The sequence below is a fragment of the Lissotriton vulgaris genome, chromosome 4_1, assembly GCF_964263255.1.
Source record: "Lissotriton vulgaris chromosome 4_1, aLisVul1.2, whole genome shotgun sequence".
Taxonomy (NCBI): Eukaryota; Metazoa; Chordata; class Amphibia; order Caudata; family Salamandridae; genus Lissotriton; species Lissotriton vulgaris.
In genome coordinates, this window is record NC_141691.1 from 1,631,409,143 (window position 1) to 1,631,424,695 (window position 15,553).

At 44.2% G+C, this 15,553-nt stretch overlaps 1 protein-coding gene across 1 annotated transcript in view; it reads right to left on the minus strand.

Annotated features, from left to right (window-relative positions):
• Positions 1–2,116: 2,116 nt before the first annotated feature.
• LOC147724340 (uncharacterized) overlaps positions 2,117–15,553 on the minus strand; it is a 29,206-nt gene continuing 15,769 nt past the window's right edge. The window contains exon 2 of the mRNA XM_086918024.1: positions 2,117–2,128. Within this exon, the coding sequence (XP_086774150.1) occupies positions 2,117–2,128 (12 nt within the window). The remainder of the gene's footprint in view (positions 2,129–15,553) is intronic.

Sequence of the window (15,553 nt, forward strand, 5' to 3'; positions counted from 1 at the left end):
GTTGGCAATAAAGGAATTGAAGAGGAGGAGCATACGGGGAGGAGAAGTTTTTAAAAATGTTGATTGAACTCAATGGTGAAACCATCCGGGCCAGGGGCCTTACCATGTTTCAGGACCGAGACTGCGTGAGAAATTTCTGCTAAAGAAACATCTGCTTCAAGCGAGTGAAAGTCAACATGAGAAGAAGGGGGAGGAGCGAGTGAGAGAAAATAAGAAGAGAGATCCGAAGGAAGTGGAATATATTCAGGAGTATAGAGTTGTTTATAGAAAGTAACAAACTCCTGTAAGATATCAGCATTTTTTAAAAGAGACGTACCAGAAGAGTCAGTAATGGAAGAAATCCGGGTTCTAACTTGTCTAATCTTCAAATAGTTAGCTAAAAGTTTCCCCATTTTGTTTTGACCTCCGTAATACCGGGCACTACTTTTAAGAGATAGGAAGACGCGGCGTCAGTAGACATTTTGTTAAAAGTAATCTTGGCAGAGAGAAGGTCTTTTAGAGATGAATCCGTGGGGGCATGATAATAAGAGTATTCTAACTTTTTAATCTTGGCAAGGAGAAGAGAGGACTGCTTCTCAAAGCATTTTTTCTTTTGAGAAACTTAGGGGCATATTACCAACAACTAGCGATAATTTTTGTCTCTAACTTGTTTAGAGACAAAAATTATCGCCGCACATCGGCGATTTTTATCGCAGATAAACCTTGCTATTAACAAGGTTTATCGCAAATGCGATAAAAAACGGCCGAAATGCATGAATATCGCTGAAAAGTCAGCGATATTCATGCATTATCGAGCAAATGCTCTTAGCCATGTTATCCACCTCCCATTGGATAACATGGCTAAGAACTGCTCAGGGCAGGTGTTAGCTTTTGGAGATATTCCCGCTTAGCGCGAATATCTCCAAAAGTTGGTAATAGGAGATAGCGATGTTAGCGACTGTTTTCAGTCTCTAACATCTTGGCACGCCCACTTTGCATCTCATTAGTGATAAATATCACTGACATGCAAAGTGGGGCCCAAGATGGTCGCTATCTCCTACTAGCTGTCGCTAACTGGTGTTAGCGACAGCTTGGTAATAGGGAGATAATTTTATCTCCGCTTTCTTGGCTTTTAAAGCCAAAAAAGCGGAGATAAACCCCCTTGATAATATGCCCCATAGTTAATAATGAATCCTCTAGCAGCAGCCTTGAATGAGTCCCAGATCATGGTTGGAGAAGATTCAGGAACGGAATTAATGAGAAAGAAATCATCTGCAAAAGAGCTGAATTGGCCAGAGAATTTGGGATCAGTGAGAAGGGAATTATTAAATTGCCATCTTCCAGAAGGAGGGGAGAAAGGAATAAGGTAAAAATCAACTATAACAGGGGCATGGTCAGATATTAGGATGGAACCTATATCAGAGGAAAGAACATGTTGGGTCAGGGACTGACTGAGAAACAGATAATCAATACGGGATTGAGTTTTGTGAGGAGGGGAGAAATAGCTATATTCTTGGAGATCGGGATGGCAAAGTTTCCAAATGTCAGTTAGGGAACTTCGTTTAATGGTGGAAGTAAATTGGTTATGCATTTTCGAAGCAACAAATTGAACAGGGGAACGTCTGTCAAGAATGGGGTTGTGGACTTGATTGCAATCGCCACCAAAAATAATATAATTATTAGTAAAAGAGAGGAGTTTGTCTGAACTAAAAGGCCAAAAGGCATTGTTAACAGAGACAGGAGCATATACATTAAATACAACAATATGAACATTGTCAACAGTAAAAGTGGTGATCACCCAACGACCATCAGAGTCTATTTCTTGGTGAGTGACAGAGACCTTACACTTTTTGTGAACTAGGATAGCAACTCCATTCTTTTTCCCCAAAGCAGGTGAGGAAAAAACATGACCTACCCAAAGTCGTTGCAATTTAGAAGCTTCAACATCGGAAAGGTGGGTCTCTTGTAACAGAACAATGTCAGATTTCAGTCTAGCCAAGTGCGAAAGCACTCGTTGTCTTTTAATGGGATTATTCAATCCTTTAACATTCCATGAAATAACTCGGAATGTAACTCATGAAAAATAACCATGGTAGAGAAAAAAGCATACAATGCAATAAACGATCATGAAACCAAATTATGCAATAACCTGAAAAAGAAATGAATCTGAGAGAAAAAACAAGGAAGAAGAAAATGGAAACGGAGATGAGAAGAAATGAGAGCATAAGGGAGAAAAGGGAGAGGGAGAGGAGGCATCAAAAGAGGAAAAGAGAAGAAAAGAAAGAATAGAGCAAAATCAGGGAGAGGAGAAGGAGAAATAGTGTGAGAAGAGGACAAAAATGATAGAAAAATAGTACAAGCAAAAGATAGGGAAAGATGTAAAGAGTACATCTGACATAGAAACAACCAAAGGAATACAAGAGAGAAGAACATACCTACAAAGAAAGTATCCAAGGATACGAGGGGAGGGGAAGAGCCAGACGGGACGGCTGGCACAGCCGGGAACGGACAAGACGGAGGACCGGGAGGCACCACATCAAGGAAGGGAAAAAGCTGTGGGAGAAAATATTAACACAATATGAAAACTCGAAGTCAAACAAGAACGATACAGGGAAAGTCAGAACATATAATATTCAACCAAAGTCAAACAAGAACGATACAGGGAGAGTTAGAATATATAATATTCAACCATCAAGACGTGGAATACTGTGACAACAAAGATGGGAACATATAAAAGGGAATCAGCCAACACTGGAGGAGGAAGCGTCCATGGATTCGGTATTATGAGCATTTATGAAACTCTGGAGATGGAGCGGGTCTTCGTAAGTAGTGGTCCTGTTGTTAAAAGTAACCGTAAAAAGGCAGGGGTGGAAAAGACCATACTGAGCGCCCATTGCACGAAGAGCAGGTCTCAAGTTGAGAAAGGCCTTCCTCCTTTTCGCAGTGGCCTTGGCGTAGTCCTGGGCGAAGAATAAAGTGGATCCAGACCAAGTAACATGTTGAGAGGATTTGGCAGCAGAAAGAACCTTCAATAGATCCGGGTACTCCAAGAAATACAGGATGACCCCTCTAGGTTTTGGTGAGGGAGCAGTAGATGAAGCGTACGACCCAGTCTAAGCGCTCTCTGGATGTTAAGAACAGTGCCCTCTGGCATACGAAGAACTTTGGGAATAAAGGATTTAAAGAATGTAAGTGGATCAGCCCCCTCCTGTCCCTCCTCAAGGCCGTAAATGCGGAGATTATTACGCCTATTACGATTTTCCAACTCCTCCACGTGACGTTGAAGCAGAGAAACTTGAGCTTGGAGAGGGGACATTTTAGTGCAAGTGTCCGTGATGGAGGAAATGGACTGTTCAACTGCCGTAACTCTGTTATCCAGTTGAGACCAAGTGTCAGTGAGAACTTACAGTTTAGCATTGGTATCCTCCATTTTGGAATTGGTGTCCTCCATAAAGGGACGCAATCCCCTAATTTCCTCCAGTAACACCTCCATTGAGACAGGTGAAGAGGATTTCGGTGGCGAGGATGAATTCTGCCTAAAGCGTTTAGTGAGAGATTTCCCAGAAGGCATTGACGCAGTTTCAAAAGCTGCCATGTCTTCAGCGGGGGGAAGAGAGTCTTGTAGGCGAGAAAATTGAGTAAAAACCTTCGAGTTTTTGATAAAAATATGCTTTGCTGTAGTTACTGTGGAAAAGGAACCTTTGGACCTGCCCATGTAGAGAAACAACAACGAGGTGGCCAAAAAATGCGATGAGGATGAAGAAAAAGCACAAAATGGCCGCCACAAATTTTCATTCACTACAGGCAGAGTCAATAGCGCTGTAAACATGGGAGGCAGATCCTTCAGATACCTTGCCCCCAAATGCTGGAATAACCTGCCACTGGAACTTCGGCTGGAATCTTCCGAATTCCAGTTTAGAAAAAAACTTAAAACTTATCTGTTTCTGTTGATAGCTTGGTTGGGAGGAGGGGGGACAGTCACTCCACTTGTCATAGCGCGGGGACACGCCAGTGGCGTAACCAGGCGCTTAATAAATGTCCAATAATAATAATAATAATAATAATAATAAACGTGCATGAAACATCAAATTATCCCACAGAGCAGTAAGGAAGCAGGAAATAAGGCAATAACTATCTTAGAAAGCCACAGCAACCCATTGTGAACTAGGAAAATCGGCACCTCAGCTCTGCGTGTAGAAACAAAATGGCGGTCACGATATAGGGACAGGAGAAGAAGACTCACATTGTCCCAAACACGGTGAAATATTCTTTGAAAATGGGCCGGAGAGGTCCGAAGCCGTTCAGCAGAGGTTCCGAGTCGCTTCATGTAGAAAATAGCGCTGAGGCAGCATGAAGAGGAGACAGCCGCCCGGTCCCGCCGAGGAGCCTCACACGGGAGCCGCCATCCCCGTCAGGCGCTAAGCCACGCCCCCCCCATGATTGCTTTTTAACAAAGCAATCTTTTTTTAAATGGAAAATGGGTTGCATTAAGAAAAATAATGAATCGTCCACTCTTCATTTTTAAGAGCAGGCAGTCACTTGGGGAACCCTTCCTGTTTGCGAATGAGTTACCACCACCTTGAAGTTGGTTGTTAATGTGAATGTTTTGCGACCGCATCTGCAGTCACAAAACATTCATACATACCCCAGCAATGCAGTATTTGGAAGGGACGCCTAAACAAGGCCCTTCCAAATACCGAATCGCAAACCCATTTTGGGCCAGATGTAGGAGCCCAAATACCAGTCGGTAACGGGCGATTTTGGCCGTTACCGACTGGTATTTGGGATTTGCTATGTAGGGGGCTGAAAATTACAGAATCGATATATTTAGCGATTCGGTAAAATTACTGATTCGGTAAATTACCGAATCGGTAAATATACCGATTCTGTAATTCCAAATGTAGGTAGCACAGTTTACAGTGCCACAGGCCCTTAGAAATTCGTTATTTACCATGTAATACTGTTGCATGGTAAATTACGAATTTCTGTGTACATGCACATCTGTGCATGTACACCTGTGCAATGTGGCACACATACATGCCCTAAGGGCATGTATGTGTGTCACATTGCACACAAGCCAAAAACTGGGGTGCTACAGGGTGTCAAAGTGACACCCTGTCCCCCTTGGCAATTCGGTATTTTTACCGATTCTGTAATTACCGAATCGGTTAATACCGCATCATACCGATTCTGTATTTTTTACCGAATGAATACCTACATCAGATTTACCGATTCAAGAATACCAAATCGGTAAAATTCGGTATTTATGAAGCGGTAAATCTGATTTACCTACATCGGGCCCTTTGTGATTTGATTACAGGTCACCGAATCGCAAAATAGGGTTTGATACATGTGAAAGCATTTTTTTCGTTCACAAGTTGGCTGCTCTGAGACTTGGCACATTTCCGAACGCAAAAATGCTTGACACATGTGGCCCTTAAACTCTTTGTCCTGTGTGATGTCTCCTGGAGGTTGCACAGACTGTCCATGTCATCATAATAAGTAAAAGAACCAACTGAGAAAGCTCCATGTAAATCAAGGTGTGATGCAAGGACGCTGTACTTTTTGGGTGTCATCTCTTGTTCATTTGTCCTTTTGAGGGAGTTGCATAAATGTTCTCTCTGTTGTGGGCTGGGCTTGAAGGCTCGTATCTTTAGAGAGTCTGGAGGACATCAGAAGGAACACATGAGTGCAGATGCCAAAAACCTGAAACCAGGTCATTGTACTGGTAAGGATTAAGATTGAGGCATCTGTTTTTGTTCCCTTCCTCTTATTTCTTTCTTCCACTTCTTCCACTTTTCCTTGCCTTATTCGTTTCATCATCTCCTTTCTTTGTGTGTCTTCCTCTCCATCTTACTTTCACCCTTCTTTCCATTTCCATATTTCCTCCTTCCTTGCTTTCTCCCTTCCTTTCTTCCAATCTTCCTTACTTTCCCGTACCTGCTTCCCTCTGCCATAATTTTTCTTCCCTCGTTCTTTTCTTTCCTTTACCTCCCTTCCTTTGGTCCCTCCTTTTTCTTCCCTCATCCATCTCTTTCTTTTTCTCTTTTTCTCTATTTCGTTCTTTGTTTCTCTTTTTTCTTTCTCGTTCATTCTTTTCCTTTCTTCATCTGTTTCCTTTTGCTTTTTTTTTTTTACTTTCCATTCTTTCCTTCCTTTCTTTAGACACATTCAGCTTTTGTAGCGAATTCTCTTCACACTTAATTTGTGTGGCATGGCTGTCGGACAGGTATATGCAGCTATGTGGTGACTGCAGAGATATGTTAACTTGAAGCCAGCTATCAAGTTTGCATGAGACTTTGAAACTAGATTGTTGACGACGGTCCTAGTTAGGGATGCACTCTATTTGTTAATAAATACAGTTTGTATTTGCTTATTTGTGAGAATCAACAAATGGACCTCAGGAAAATTAGCCACATCATGAAAGAGTTTTGGGCCCTGGCTCTCAAAATGAGACCAGGGTCATTATGTGTTGCATGACAATGAGATCACAAGCCCCAAGGAGAGACTCCCTTCAACGGGGTAATTCATAAACAAGAACAAAGTCTAAAAACGCTCCTTTTGGAACCTGTATGTAACCCTTTGTGACACAGCTGTTATGACATTACTGCATGCTCACTGAAGCTCCCTAGTGGCGGTGCTTAAGATGTGCACCCTTTTAAAACTCTTATTTTGAGTAAAGAAGGTTTTGAACGTTCAGAAGTAGCTCTCGGAATAGAAAAGGCTGGAGACCCCTGATTACCGACTTCACCTCGGTTCTCTACTTGGGTCTCAGGACGTTTTTCAGCATTTTAACTTTTCCCAAATGCTGTGCAGTGCCATCCTTAAATATATAGTTGAATTTCTCTAGACTTTGATTCCTGCAAATTGACAGCCCCATGGATTATCCTGGAAATGGCTCTCTCTGAGGTTCGGGGCAAGAGACCAATCGGTGTTGTCGCTGGTAGACACCTGGCCTCATCCACCGATTAGTTAAGTGGGTCAGATCTTCAGTGTCCTGTCGTGGTCTTTGTGATTCATTATCCAATTATTGGATGTAAGCGTTCCTAGTAAACACTTTTTCAGTTTGTTTTTGAAACTTCGAACGTTGAGGAAATGTTCTACTTAGGACGATTCCTAGAAATCTACCACTATCGCACAATTCCTCGAAGTACACCTAGGTTTCTTTGTATTACCCATTAGAAGTTTAAAAACGACTTCAAGTGTACAAGTAACCCCGCAGAAATAGCTTCTGCCAGCGTTTTGTGACCTAGATCCATTGTTTTTTTTTGATTGTTTTGCTTTCATTGAGGTAGTGCATTCATACAAGTGTTATAGACTTTAGGCCATACGTTTTTAAAAAGCTAGTCCATTACATATACTACTTCAGGTAAGACCTAAAAGCGTTTTTGAGTTTATTCATTCTAAAATATACAACACATTTCTAGAATGATTTCACTGCAGCGTTGTCTATTAACAAATTACATTTGTGTTGTATTGATGAAAAGTGTGTGCATCTATTAACACTTCCTATGTATAACCAACTTGGAAAATAACTGGACACACATGGAAAACTTGGAACTGAACATCCTTAGTGATCTTGATGACACATGACAAGTGCACGAGAAGGTCGCTTTGTCAAAGTTATTATGATGAATGTTGCAATATTGATTTCCTTCTACATTCTGCAATATGCTGCAGTGTGCCGGACACAATGAGAAATGGTCTGATGAACTTTATGTCGAAAAATACTTTTTTTTACACTACAAAACATACATGCATGCCCTTCCACTATGCGCTCTAATATCAGTGCTTAAAATATTTGTTTGCAGCTGGTTGAAAATAAAGCTTTTGCACTTCTTCACGCTTCCAACCCATGGACTTTATAAATTCAACCTGTTAACTTTGCTATCACAGAACAACTGCTGTAATACTTGTCCTTGACTATAATAAGAATTGAATTAATAATGCATTTTGTTTTACTAGGTTCACATAGGGTTCTGATTGTATTAAAAGACCTTTTACTTCTGATTTGGGTGTAAATTACTGTGAGTGTAAAGCCTCAATCCACAGAGCATCTTCTGTAAGTCACTGAGGCTTTCTCCAGCCTCAGGTTCAGTTACTCATGAATCTGTAAGAGTTAGACATGCTTACTCCTGGCAAAATATTTGTGACTGAGAAGCCACTTGAAGCCCAAACCAGCCTTTGTATGCTTGAGGATGTGTGTGCTTAACTAGATGTGTGTCTATGTGCATCTGTATATGTATGCTTCTGTGCGTGCTTCTTTGTGTGCATGAATGTAGCCGTGGCATAAGGTAGCCCTCACTGGTACTCTGTCATCCTAAGCATTATGATGGCCATACGAGGCATAATGTTGGCACTTGCATATAGTGGCTGTCCTTGGACTATTGTGAGCATTCTAGGTGATTATGCTTGCCCCTGATGGCATTTTGTGGGCATCCTAGGCGTTTTAGCTGCCCATCCGCAGCACAATGATGGAAATGCCATATGTTCAACATCCGTTGCATACTGTGGGCATTTCAAGCACAAGGGTGCACGTCCCCATCATATTGGGTCACTATGCACTTCGTGGTCATTCTTCACTTCTTATGAAAAAATATAAATTGATGAAAGTTAAAGAAACAGTGGGAATGACCTCATTTCCTATGGTATGGAAAGTGCCCCTTGCTTCTTGGTTAAAGGCTTCTCTCAGAATTAAGGACTGTGAAAAGGAGAAGCAGGAATTAAGTTAATGATAACTAAGCACAATTTTCAAATGCACCCCAGTGTATTTTAAAAAGCTATATCTGCACAAATCTCTCTCGAATTATTTGTCACATCAGAGTTTCAATATGGCCGCATTGCAAAACAGCAATACATCATTTGATAGAATCCATGAGATGATTTGGAATTTACTTGTGGTACATTTGAGAATACAAATTGGATTGGGTAGCTGGTTACCACTCCCAATTTAGCGTCCAATTAAAATGAAGGTGCTATTGCTTTTATCGAGGTGCTATGATCGTATTGCGGGTGCAGATACCACGCCGCTAGTTTCTGTTTGCATGCAGTGTAATAATTAACAAGTGCGTAATTTCTTCGGCTCGAATTACAGAAGATGGAATGTGGGATAACATATCACTTGTCTCTGTTTTTTCGTTCTAATTTGCCCTTCGTGGTTTTCCTGCTGCAAATTGACAGGGCAAACACCTGTGTCGACCACCATCTGTTCCTAATTTATATGATATTGCAAGCACAAAACTGAGTTTGTGCTAGAAGCGGGATTAGCACATTTAGCCGAGTTTTTAACTTAGTAAAGACCGACAGAAAGAACTGGTGCCTGTTGTGCCTTTGGTAATCCATAGTTCATTGGGTGAGGATCAACCTTCAGTGCGACATTTTTCGGACCATAATGTGCCCTTTAAATTAGTTCAGCTAAATCTGTGCTTTTCCTGAATTTCCTTTGAAACACTGACTTGCTTCAGTGTGCAAGCTAGTTCTTTGAGAAACATGCTTCAAGGTACTCAGTCAAAGCAAGCACTTCATTCCAATCAAAGCAATCATATGTTCAGCGCCATGCACTCCATGGTGTACACTTAACGAAGCTGTATGTTATTAGGAAACATTAAAATGACTAAACAAAATGCTGCTTTGGTTAAGTACATACCACAGAGTTCTTGGCTCTGAATATATAATTACCAAGCTTTTTGGCACGCGGCTCAGTAAAGAAGATATTTACTGCTCATTGTGGTAGATTGAGCTCTCAGCGGGGGGCTTTTAAGATCTCAAAACTGAAGAACCTGTAGAAACTGGGAAGGATTGCTTTAATGTGTGTGCCATACAATCAAGCGAGCTGACATATTAAGAGTGTAGATTCTTTCCTTCCACCAAACAAGAAAGTGTACCACATATTGAAATCTAGGTTGGAATATAAAATATAAATATTAACTTGGTTGATACATTTAGTAGTGCACCCTCCACAGAATTGTTTTTTTTCCCTTACATTTGGGACTCGGTATGTTACTTAAAGTTCCCAGCTCCGCACGCAGATATGAGAAGAAATATAGAAGTCTGTGGCCACAGTTGATCTATAAATTAAAAAAGAAGTTTATGATATTCACCATATTTCTATTGTGTTAACTCATAATTCTGATGCGCATTTTGATTTGCCATTTGTACTTATTTCTTAGGGCCTGATGATGATGATGATGATGAGTGGTTAGAAGCCACTGAGGTCGCTGATGCAAGTTCTTTATGGGGTGGTGTTTGAAATACTGCTTACCTGTGAATGGACTGCCGAACATTCTCCTTTTCCTGGGCCCTTTCACAAAGATTTGTAATGCTTAATGAGGTTTAAACCTGACTTGCTCCTAAATTTCCATGAGTCACAAATACTATTGATAAGAAGGGATTTGTGTTCCTCACCTATTTCATGATTTAAGTTTTGTTGTGTTCATTTTTAATTTTGTTGTTTTATTTTTATGTTTTTGAATATTGTCTCAATGAAAAAATGATTTTCGGGGGCGTGGCCAAGTAAGATGGAGGAGCAGTCGCGAAGTTGCTCAGCTCCGGACCCCACCTATCGCATGATGGGCTTTTTTGGAGTCTAGAGAGAAAGATACTCACTTCCCCAGTATCCGCTGCTCCTGGGAGCTGCCTGGACGGTGGGCGATGTTTTCCGTGCTGGGGGTCTGTTGAAACGAGAGCCGAGCGCCGAGAGAGCAGGGTTCCTGGGCTCCGGGTGCCATTTTGTGGGTGCCTGAGCCAGGGGTCCCGTGAACGATCCTGAGCGCTGGTGTGGGCAGTGGGGGCCTCCTCTGACCTCAGGGGACCGCCTATCTGGTCGCTTTGGGGCCGACACGCTGGAGAGTGGATTGGCACCGCTGGCAGGAAGAAGAGCGGGCGTTCCCACGATGCCGCCATTTTCCTTGCACCGTGCTGCAGCTGCACAGACAGAGCAGGGTGGCGGTGGGGGCGCCCCATGGCCTGGTGATGTAGTGCTGCTAGGCCCCCTCACCTTATTCCAGGCACAGCACAGTAAGAAGTTTATTTCTGCGAGGTGAAGGCTCAGGAGGAGACTGCCTGCCCTTAAGATGGCGGCGATTTTGGGACAGATGGTGGCGGTGACGGTGGAGCGAGGCCTTGAATGTGCAGCAGTAATGTGTGTCGTGGTGAAAGGGTGAGGCGACCGTCCTTCTGAGGGAGGCCGACCTTGGATTTAGCAGGGAATCAGACCCGCATATACCTAACTTTAGCGGGGGCACCAGCAGGACTTCAATTCCACTTGGATGGCTCAGCAGCACATCTCGCCCTGTGGGACTTGTTCATTGCAGCCGACGGTGGTCTGAATTACCTGGGCATGAAGAGCATTCCTTGAGACACTGACCCCCGATATTTAGTCCCCTGCCAGGTTCTAGGAATTATTGCAACGCGTGCACTTCTGAGGAGTGGAACCTATGCCTCCCAAGAAAAACACCAATAAAGTCTCCCGGTACTTTAAGGACTCTGAGAAGACCCCCACCCTAGCAGATGCCACTCATCTGCCAGAGATGGCGCTTGTATAAGACGACTTAGTCACTACCCTCCGCGATTCCAAGGTTGCGTTATGCCGAGAGTTCAAACAGGACCTTAGGTCCTCTGTGGACCAACTGAGAGCCGATTTTACTGAAAACTCACCACTCTCCGGCAAGATGTGGACGCAGTGGTTACCTGAATTCTGGAGGTGGAGGGGCAAACGCCAGATTTGGCGGCGGCTCATGTTAAAATGCAGGACAAACAACAGATCCTTCAAGCTCAGCTTCAGCAAGTTATGATTAAAGCGGAAGACTTGGAGAACAGAACCCGGAGAGAGAATATTCAGACCTGAAACCTGGAGGAGGGGGGGAAGGGGCCTGATCTGGAGGCATTTGTAATAGGCCTCTTTGCCGAACTTTTCTCCCCTCAACAACTCAAAATCAAACTGAACAGGGTCCATCCTTTGGGCACCTTACAGGTAGGGAGCCGCAAACACCCACAGGATGTCTTGGTCAATCTCCACTCCTTCAAAGTGAAGGGAGCCACCCTCTCTGCTGCCAGGAAAAAGAAAGAGGTGTCCTTTCAGGGCCATGTTTGCTACCTCTTCCAGAACCTGGCCTCTGCGACCCTGGCCCGCCGGCAAATGCTGCGACCGATTACCGCCAAGCTACAAGAAGATAAAATTCGATATCGGTGGTCCGTTCCCTTTGATCTCATCTTTGAACTTGGTAACAAGACACACCACATATCTGAACTTTCAGAGGGTCTACGTGTCCTCGGGCTTCCCTTACCAGAAGAGTCCCCAAGCAAGGGGACGTCAGCAAAGGCAGCACAACTCAGGGGTAGTTCCAACCCTTGGCACACAGTCTTGAGAAACTGTTGATGCTTCTTTGCCCCATTGGGGAGTTCATATCTTCTCGCGTGCCTGTCATGTGGACATTGGACTTTCCAAGTAGAGACTGGTGTTGGCAGCCCCCTGGATGGTCGTTTCGGCAGGAGGGGTCACAAAGGTAACAGAAGAGGTCGGACTTGATCACCATGGACTCTGAGGTTTTTATTTTCTCGTTTGCTCGCCAATATGATGTTCCCTAGTATTTCATAGCTCAGCGATCGGGAGGTGCGGGTCTTGCCTGTGCTACCCATTATTCCTCCTTTTGCATTTGAATGGTGTTCGTGCCTAGGACTTCTTGGTCCGTCGGCCTCTGGTTTTTGGGGTGGTTGGGAGGGGGTTTCTGGGAGGGGAGGGTTCCCAGTGGTGTCTGTTGGGGGTTGTTATTTGTTTTTTTTTTACTCTCAAGTTTATAGCTTCCTGGATGTGCTCGGGGAGGGCGGGTGGAGCTGTTGGGGGAAATTGCATTGTGGACTGTCTACAATGATTCGATCTGTGGGGTTTTGGCTAGTGGGCTCGTGTGGGGAGGGGAGTGGGGATGTCCTTTGCGATGGTTAATGTAGCTTCTTGGAATGTCAAGGGCCTGAACTCACCCTAGAAACGCCAGAAAATTTGGAAGTACCTAAATGACTGCAAATTTGAGGATGTAGCATTACAGGATTCACATCTTAAGCGGGTGGAGGTCACCAGGCTGCGCCACAGTGGTTATCCGTTGATATACAGTTCCTCCACCGCCACTAAACACAACAAGGTTGCTTTGCTTTTCCATAAAACAATGAACTTTTAACCTGAGGCTACCAAAACCAACATGGAGGGGACACTGTTGATGGTCAGGGGTCGACTGAGGGGCACGTTATGCACTTTTGTCTCTCTATACGCTTCTAACTCAGGGCAATCTGTCTTCCTTTCCCGTGCTCTGGATCAAATAGGGGGGTTTGCTGAAGGTCCAATAGTGCTCATGGGGGACTTTAATCTCACGTGGCAGGGGTCCCTCGATAGCACAAGTACTAGTAGGACAGCCACTTGCTCCTTTTGTAGCAAAGATCAACAGCAAGTTACTGACCTGGGGCTAAACAATGCCTGGCTTTCGTGCCCCCTACTACTAAGGACAATACACATTTCTCCCATATGCATTGGACGTACTCCAGAATCGCCTACATTTTTATCAGCCACTCCATCTTGGGGGCAGTGCAGGCTGCCCAGATAATCCCGATAGCTGTCTCAGACCTTAACCTGATCACCCTGGGCCTTCATTGGAGCGGGGCCTCTCCGAGGCCTTCCTGGTGGTATTTCCCTCTAGATCTCACTCAGGATCCGGTTGCAAGGGAGGACATAAGGGCGGCCATTGTTGACTTCTTTGCGTACAACAACCCACGGAACACATCGCTGCAGAACACCTGGGATGCTTTTAAGGCAGTAATGCGAAGGAAATGCATCCAACTTAATTCAATACTAAACAAGCAGAGGACGAGGGAAAGGGTGGCTCTTGAGAAAGAACTGTAGACGGTGGAACAAGCACGCAAAGCCACTCCAACCCAAGCCCTCCAGAGACAACTCACCGCACTCAGGGGTAAACTCCGGTCCATATATACCAATCGGGCAAAATTCACACTGCTTAAGATTTGCCATTGCCTCAGACACCGGAGCCTCGGGTTCTATGGCAGAAGCCGTGATTTTGGTAATCCCCAAGCCGGTTAAAGACCCCCAGCTTTGTGGTTCTTACTGGCCCATCACGCTGCTTAATTTAGACGCAAAACTTTATTCCGCAATATCTGCAGTGCGTGTTGAGAATCTGATGCCGGAGCTAATTCATCCCTACCAATCTGGATTTATAAAAGGCAGGCAAACACATGATAACATCAGACGCTACATACATCTGATTGAGAAGGTTATCAGGTTTAAAATCCCAGTAGTTTTGGTGGGCCTAGATGCGGAGAAAGCCTTCGATAGAGTGGATTGGGCTTTCCTCTTTTTAACTTTGCGGAAGTTTGGGTTTGGAGATACCTTCCTTGATATGGTGAAGGCCAATTATCACCTCCCCATTTCTCGAGAGCTGGTAAACAGTTGCCCCTCCTCCCCCTTTGCCCTGAGCAGAGGCACCCGACAGGGGTGTCCTCTCTCGCCCCTCTTGTTCGTCCTCATTGGTCAGGATCCGATCAAATGAGGAGATTCGAGGCGTTCCCTTTAGTGGTTTTGAGCATAAGGCCTCTTTATTTGCCGATAATATCCTGCTCACGCTTACGGGCCCGGTTACTTCGCTGCAGGCGGTGCAGGAAGAATTACGCCATTTTGAGCAGGTGGCGGGGTTTAAGATAAACTTCACAAAGTCCTCTATAATTAACCTTACCCTCCCTGCAGCTGAGGTGCTTTGTTGAAAACCCAGACGCCCTTTCAATGGGCTAAACACTCTTTACTCTATCTGGGAGTACAACTCATGGCCAACCTGAGTGACCTATACAGAGCGAATTGCCCCCCCCCCCTTCTGACACAACTACAGCACAATTTCAAACTGTGGTCCGCTCTTTAGATTTCATTGCTTGGGAGAATGAATGCAATTAAAATGACGGTCCTACCTAAATTTTTATATTTGCTCCAAGCGCTACCTATTGAGCTCGAGCAACCTTTATTTCAGAACCTCCGCACTTTGATCACTAATTTTATTTGGCAAGGGTGGAGGGCACGCCTGCCCTATCATGTGCTTTGACGTCCATGGGATAAGGGCGGCTTGGGATAACCTGACTTCACTATATACTATCAGGCAGCTCAATTGCGGGTGACAGCAGACTGGTCGGCAAGGGAATCAGACGAGCACTGGCTCCATATGGATCATTCTGTAGTGGCATGCTATCTATGGGATGTCCTTTGGAAGCCCAGAGTGAATCGTACCCCTAATGCATATATTAACACTCCCACCCGCACAACCCTGACTGTCTGGGACATAATTACACGCAGGGAGGGTTGGACCTCTTTCTCTTCCCCTCACACACCCATTCCTTTTAACCCGAACTTTCGTCCAGCTGTACAGGTGGGGGCCTTTGATTGTTGGAAATAGGGGAGTTGCCTCAAATTATCTGACATGTTCCATAATGGTGAGGTGCTGACATTTGATAGATGTAAAAAGGAATTTGCGATTCCCCAGAATGAACACTACCACTATCTCCAGCTTAAAGATTGGGTCACAACAGCTCACAT